This window comes from Pavona decussata, unplaced genomic scaffold, assembly GCF_977016875.1.
Source record: "Pavona decussata unplaced genomic scaffold, jaPavDecu1.1 SCAFFOLD_32, whole genome shotgun sequence".
Lineage (NCBI taxonomy): Eukaryota > Metazoa > Cnidaria > Anthozoa > Scleractinia > Agariciidae > Pavona > Pavona decussata.
This window is the reverse complement of record NW_028145455.1, coordinates 221,788-228,948: the sequence shown is the minus strand read 5'-3', so window position 1 is coordinate 228,948 and position 7,161 is coordinate 221,788. Positions and strand designations below refer to the sequence as shown.

The following is a 7,161-nucleotide window of genomic DNA, read 5'->3' as shown; positions in this document are numbered from 1 at the left end:
CCAAAAATGGCCGCTATGAAACGTTTTGTTGCCATTTGTTTGTTAGCCGAAACAGAGCTTTCTTAGAAGTTCTATTTGTAATCTAAGTATTTTATGAAGCTAAATTGAGAGGCATAAATTTATTTTAGTAGCTATAGTATCGTTTCGTAAGTAAAAAAATAGTGACGTAATCTAAATTCATACTGCTTCCTCCGCTGCTCTGCGAAACAGGAAGTTACAAGCGTACAAGTAGATATTCTGTTTTCGTGCCAGTTGGCAGATCTTTGCGAGTAAAGACGTGATATTCATACAAAATAAGAGCGTAATTTGTAAATACACGTCCGGCATGTTCAGGTCGTAACGGATCACTAAATTTCTCTGCATCAGTGACACGTACGCAATTAACTGTGTTATCACATCGTTAGCTTTTTATTGCTTAAAGTCTGTCATTTACTTTAAGTTATCAGTTCATATTTACCAGACCGTCTTTTGTCTCTTCTTGTGATAGCTTTTCTCTTGACCCTTGCAAGTGCATGGAAGCCCTCTGCATACTTGCACGTCAGTTAAGAATACAAAGGTATCACCTGATGAATACAATATACCGTGCCAAATACGAATGAAATTAAATTTACCCAGCCACTCAGGTCTCAAAAGAGTTCAACACCTCAATCGCTGAGCGAACTCTGAAAACACCAGCAGCACCACATGAATTGAATTACAGAACTCAAAAAGTCCTAAACTTGAGCTTTGCTAATAGGTTGGACTTTTAGACCGAAAGGATCAACCTTTCTCGTCACGAAGCTTTCGCATATTAAGTACTGTTTGAGTTCTATGCTAAACTCACGTAAGTGTACATACCCCTCGTTAAATATTGGTAGAAAAGACCTCAGAAGACCTCAATGGAAGCCGCTCCTTTCTATTGAAAATCTTCTGGGAATTTTCATTTAGTAGACAAACAATGCTGTTTTATGAATACTTAAGGTGAGCTAAATTAGTTAAGTACACAAAGATTGTGAGCCGGTTGACTTATGTTTTAAAAGCATACCTTACAGGTTTAAAACACTCATGTACACTTAATATTTAAAACTGATATTATTTTACAATAAATGAATAATTATAGGTATGTAGGAAGATTTTCTTTAGTCTCCGTAATGTCTAAGCTAATTTTTCGACAATACTTTTATATATGTCTGTGTAAATAAATAAATAAATTATAAATCTCTCCTTTCCTCGCTCGTTTCAGCGCGTATAACGAATTCTGTCATGCAGTGGATTCGTTCTTGAATTCTTTCGATGTTTTCCGTCACGTGCACTCCTCGTTTCGCTCAAACACTGCTCTAGTTTCATAAACCTAGGATCCTTGAGGCCGTTTTGCGATTTTTCCCTCGAAACCTTAAGCATTTCTGGCAAACTCGGCTGTTTTCGCAGGGGTCCCTTTACAGAAGAAGGTTCTCTGGGTCCTCCTTCGCAACGAGGGTTTATTGGGGGCAGTTGGTTCGCGTTCATGTCCTTCGAATGTATCTCATGAATTCCAGAGATTTTTCTATGCTGAGTTGTAGCCTTGCCACTGGAGTCTTTAGCCGGTCTGTTCTGTACTGCTAGTCGAACAAGAGTTATCGCCTTTTCCCACCGTCCTTTCGCCTTATTGTTCCCTCCCGCCTCTGCGGTGTGACTTGAACGTCTTTCCTCCATATTCGGAGCCACTACATTCGACCTTCGCAGTGAGTCTATGGGAGGTAAACTCTGCTCGCTAGATTGAGAATGTTTACTTTCCATATTCATTGTCCTAGGTCTCTCTTCTGAAGCGGAGACCTGCTTCGTGGCAAACTCTAGCTGCCTGTAAGTCATGTATTTATCCTGCCTGAACTGATGTCTAGATAGGGTGTCCAGCGTTGTGTTCAGAGCGCGGTCTTCGTACGCGTTCTCTTTCAGTATTGCGTTTCCAACTTTGTTTTTGAGCCTCATTTCGCCAGTTTTGCTGATTCGAATCAGTGGACACCTTGAAGAACTAACACTCATCTTCAATAAATGTCCTTTAAACAAGTAAAAATCGGTCTCGATTCGTCTATAACAGCTTGCGTGTACGAGCCAAAATCCCTTCCACAGACCCAACAATCCAACTTCGCTAAAATCTTCGAATTCCGTCCCGCATTAGTGGATACGAGTGACAAATTGCTTTCCGTTTTGTTGTTGTATTACGAAACCCAATCCTTCTGTCTAGAGGTTTATGAATACAAAAACCAACGTTGCGTTGACAAACTCTTGATCGCTCAGCCTCTCAAGCGTTTTTAAAATTTTTGCGTTTCCTTATAAAGATCGGATATCCGACGATAAATATCTTTCTTTAAAAGTGATGAATAAAGCCCTAATAAAATATACCCGTCGATTTGTTTGTCTCGGTCTTTGTTTTGAATATATATTGTGACATAATTTACATTTCTAAAGGCTCTTTCAGTTTAACAGGTCCCGCGAGAATCCTAGATTAACATGCATTAATGATGACTTAGCTTTCTTTCTTTCTTTCAACACACCAGGAATTTGAATCCTAAAGAACAAAGTTCAAATGGGTGTCTTAAATAGTTCGCTAGCCATGTGAAAAAAAACTCGACCTTTTTATTTGTTTTTAACTAAGTGCGAATTTTTCATAAACACCTATTTGTCAGCTGCGCGGTGGGCTGTCTCGCGTGGCATTTTGCAGTAATTCTGGAAAATCTACATTCGAGAACAATCCAACAAAGAAAGATGGTGCACTTTGCATGGGAGTCAAGCAGAGCCAAATTTACTTCCCGTTGTTCTTGCATATGGTTTGCAATATTAAGAATGCTTCTTTCTTGGGGAGTGGGGTGAGTCGTGGGATCAGGCTGGGTAGGACGCATACGGAGAGGGAAAAACAAAAACATAGGGGAGGAGAGATAGGCAGAGAAGGAGAGAGACTCAGCAAGGGTCGTTGGAAAGAATTGGATTACAGAAACGAGATACCAGTCTCATCTTTTTGCATTGGTCTTCAAGATTGTTACTAACTAGGTGATAATCTATGGAGAGTTAAGCTGACCCAGCTGCTAGCAACAAATAGATCAGTGTATAAACGTAAGAGGGTCAGGGCGGATTCGAAGTAATTCCAAGCTAACTGGGGACGCTGATCCGGCTTTAGTAAAGATTCTACCATCTCCTCTCCAATTTACTCTGTATCTTTCTCTTATGTTTGATTTTTTTCCGGCGATGTTTTTCAGTTCTGACGGCCGAATGGTTTCAGTCTTCGGCGCCGGTTCCAGTTTCAGTCTCTAATATATCTATAAAATCGAAAATAGGGTTTATAATTATGCCTTCCCTGCTTGTATTTTCCTCCCCTCCCCTAACGAAGGCCTGATGCTCAAGTTATTCCATTTCAGCACTGCCTAAAGTACCAAAACAAACAGCTTTTAGGTAAAACAAATAATCTAGAAAGGTATACCAGATAAAATTATAATTACAGTGACACAGGAACCGAAGACAATAAATTTAAAACCAAACTTTCGGCTTTTCTCCCTTTATTCATGTAATTTGTTTTGTATGGAAAATGATTTTCTTTCCTGTCGAGCTTTTAATCTTTTGCGACTCAACAACGTGGTTAAAAGTATTTTTTGAGCCTTTGGATGAAATTCTACTCAAACTGAAGCCAATGAACCGATTCAAATGAAGGCCCTAAAGTACATGTAAATTTAAAGCAGGCGGCAGCTTTTTTTGCGCTGCCTGCTGTATGCCTGTGTTATACTAGTACAACGTGGTTCTAACTTTTGAGCCTCTGAATGAAATCCTAAAGTGTGACCATTCATTGGATAATTTCTAGATTTCCGCTTGCGTCTAGTATCTGAGGTAAAAAGAAAGACTGCTAGCAGTTTGTAAATACGGTGGAGTATGCAGTACTTTCCTGTGGTGGTGTTTATCATATTGTACAATGTGGTTTAACCATTCGCATGAAAGCCATTGAGCAGTTGAGCCGTCTAGATCTGCTGTTCAAGGTGGTACTAACCGCCAGTTTCCGTTGATGGATAAAATCCCAAAGTGTGACCATTCGAATGAAAGCTGCTTTCTTGTGGTGCTGTTTATTATGTGGTACAAGGTTCTAACTTTTAAGTCTGTGAATGAAATCCTAACTGTGTTACCATTCAAACGAAATTACTGAGCAGTTGACTCTTGAACTGGGCCTATCGGACAACACTTTCATAAGATAGTGACAGCTTTTCGTTTAATTTTTAACTGCCTCGATCGAGTCTGGAGAACTAGAGAAAGCCGCGCCAATCAGACGCACCTATGTATCCACACACTTAGTGCTAGCTGAGTGGTATTAAAAACACGTTTGGTCATCAGATTTTTCCGCAAACAAATATTGCATTTATATTTCACGAGTGGTACGTAAACGCACAATGTTTACCTGATGCGTATTATACACTACACACGTATTTGCATATGAAACCCGCACTGTTATTATCGAGCAAACAACTTTTGAGATTTGTCGCCCTACTATCCAATAACCGGACAATAAAACACAATATCATGTAAGCCATGGGACAAAGCCACATAAACACCGCTGTTTGACGGTGTTTTTTAATATTTACCTGATTGTTTCCCTCTACGACGCCGAGATCAGTGGTCCCATCTTGTCCTTCGACACTTAAGTGCTAAGCTATAAGGTTGTCGCTGTTGCGGTCCAAACTGTCAAAGCGACATCTTATACTGTGATTTATATCAAGGTGATATTTGCGTCAGCGGTTTTCGGCCGCCAGTCGTTAGTCTTTGTGTCTGTTCGCGCATTGTTGAGTACTGCTGGTGCATGGCTTAAGGCTACGGAAGGCATTGTAACAGAAAAACACACACAAAACTGAATATTACGTGCGTTGGTCTACAATCTCCGAAACCAGAGGACTGCGAAACCACTGCAAAACGAAACTTTCTGTGAGCGTGTATTTGAGGTAACTTCACTCTATTTTCGCACTTAATCTCGATCCTTGGACTGAGTCGAACTGAGTCACTCAATTACGGCCTGTTGCTCTGCAGAGCAAATTGATTTATCTTCGCTGAGGTGACCAAGACAACTTGAAATACGGTCAACTGGAAGGACTAACACTAAGATAGTGGCACTGCAACACTTATAACCATATGAGATTGACACGAAATGGGGGCTGTAACTTTACCTGACTCCGTGCTTGTGGCAAGTTTCTCAAATATTGTTTTCACGCGATTAAAATACTTTGGATTATCCAGGATCGTGTTGGTTGTTCTATAAACGGTCTTTTCTAATTATCGTCAAAATGGATTTTGAAGCGGCAAGAAGGAACGCAGACGAGCGACTCAATCAGGAACTTATTAGAATTCGCAATCTTCCAAAACGAAGCAAGATTAAAATCGCGAACAAGTACGGATTGAAACATGCGAGCCACACCAACGCTGGCCTGTTGAAAGAATTAGAGATAAACTTAAGTGTTATTTCACGCGAACAGAGACGAGTTGCCAATGAATGCAACAAAAGACAGCGAGACTTCAAGGAGTCACAAAAGAGATCATTATCGAAGTTTCTGCCTCCTTTAGCACAAGAAGAGAAGAAGGCAGTCGAGGTGAAGCCGGTTGGGAGGGAGGAAATTGGGAGGCAACGCGCCTCTGTTTTGGATCAAACACCAATGTGGCTGAAAGGTCGAAGGGAGTCAATCACTGAGGTAAAAAGACAAATGCTCTTAAATTTGACGGCTAAGAGTAAAGAGAAAACGTTTAATATTATTTCAGAGAACAACAGAAAAACTTCCATAGGAGCACCATTGCCGCCTTTGCACGCCGCGGTTGAAATCGATGACAACTCGTGGGTTACTCGGCTTAATCGGAGGAGAAAAAACGCTTACGCTGGAAGCTGTTTTCCGTTCTTGTTGGAAGAGGAAGAATTAAAAAGAGACAGAGAAAATTTTCGTGAGAAAAACTTGAATCGGAATCAAGAAAAAGCTCCCAAGAACGACACATCCTGGAACACAAGGACGTTTCGCGGAGTTACTTACCAAAAGGTTATAAAAATGCCTGATCCCGCTAAAATCCCTCACTTAAATCCCAGAGATCCTAAATTTTACCATGTTGTCATGAAAGTCCGTGACAAGAACCGGAGAAAGATATCCCAGTTGCAGAAAACCGATAACGAGATTGCAAGAAAAACTACCGTGTTTACGAGACATTGGAAGTGACCAAGTTTTAATTAAAACCTAAGCTTAAACCTTGTAATTTATAGAGAACTCGCGTGTGGGTTTCTTTAATTGTTATGATCACAACGGTTTTCGGAGGAATAAACTTCGAAATGATTACATTTAATGAGTAAAACTCAGCGAAATCCGTGCTAATTTATTTGCTTAACACGCGCAATTTATTTACAGACTTTCTAACACTTTTACGACGTTGTGACGAACACTTTTATTATTAAAACAATTATTTTATCTTCACCTAATCTTACTTTATTCCATTTATGCACGCAATTTGTTGTCAACTTTTTCCCATACGTTAAGTTCTGATGACGTACATGCTTTTGGCCGGCCTTCTGTCCTAGCTAGATAATGATGGCACTGATGATATCAAAACGTCGCTTGATTTTTCGCTGATTTTTATTACTAAATATATTCAATCAAACGCCGTTTTTTTTCCGTTTCTTCATGACTAATATATTGAGATTTCTTCAGTAGCCTAGCTTTCAGGGAGTGGAGAAAAATATTGTGAGCGGGGCTAATAAACGAGAAGGATGGTCTCGTCGCTTTAATTATTCTTTCGCATCGCAATTTTCTTCGCTCCTGAATACCTGGAACAGGCTATTAATTATGGCATGGCCTATGTGAATGCAATTATTCCAAAAATTTCAACAATTTGTTTGCTTTTTTGATATAGGAAGTTGGTTAGCGTACTTTCAAACCCCCATCAAGGCATTGAACTCATCCTTGGCCTGTTTAAAGTTATGATCCGGAAGAAAAAGTTGTTAAAACATACGAAGAAATGTAGAATCTTCAACCAATTCTTCAGATCGGGATCGCGGTGACCATAAGGAAAATCAATAAGGAAATGTGGTCCGGTTTGACGTTAATTAAATTGCGCAAATGGGATGTCACCTTTAGTCTGCCTTCATATTTTAATTCAGTGGAAGTTGGTTAGGGCATTACAAACCCATCAATGCACTATTAAAAT

At 39.8% G+C, this 7,161-nt stretch overlaps 2 protein-coding genes across 2 annotated transcripts; one reads left to right on the top strand and one right to left on the bottom strand.

Annotated features, from left to right (window-relative positions):
- Positions 1-385: 385 nt before the first annotated feature.
- On the bottom strand, positions 386-2,512 carry LOC146484463 (uncharacterized). Its single transcript, XM_085104539.1, has one exon. The coding sequence runs from the start codon at positions 1,996-1,998 to the stop codon at positions 1,219-1,221; it is 780 nt and encodes a 259-aa protein (XP_084960665.1). The 5' UTR covers positions 1,999-2,512; the 3' UTR covers positions 386-1,218.
- A 2,094-nt stretch (positions 2,513-4,606) lies between these two features.
- On the top strand, positions 4,607-6,303 carry LOC146484462 (uncharacterized). The gene has a single exon (XM_085104551.1). The coding sequence runs from the start codon at positions 5,268-5,270 to the stop codon at positions 6,177-6,179; it is 912 nt and encodes a 303-aa protein (XP_084960677.1). The 5' UTR covers positions 4,607-5,267; the 3' UTR covers positions 6,180-6,303.
- The last annotated feature ends 858 nt before the right edge of the window (positions 6,304-7,161 follow it).

Excerpts from the sequence above, each read along its gene's own strand:
- LOC146484463 (XM_085104539.1), bottom strand. The coding sequence starts at position 1,998 with ATGAGTGTTAGTTCTTCAAGGTGTCCACTGATTCGAATCAGCAAAACT.
- LOC146484462 (XM_085104551.1), top strand. The coding sequence starts at position 5,268 with ATGGATTTTGAAGCGGCAAGAAGGAACGCAGACGAGCGACTCAATCAG.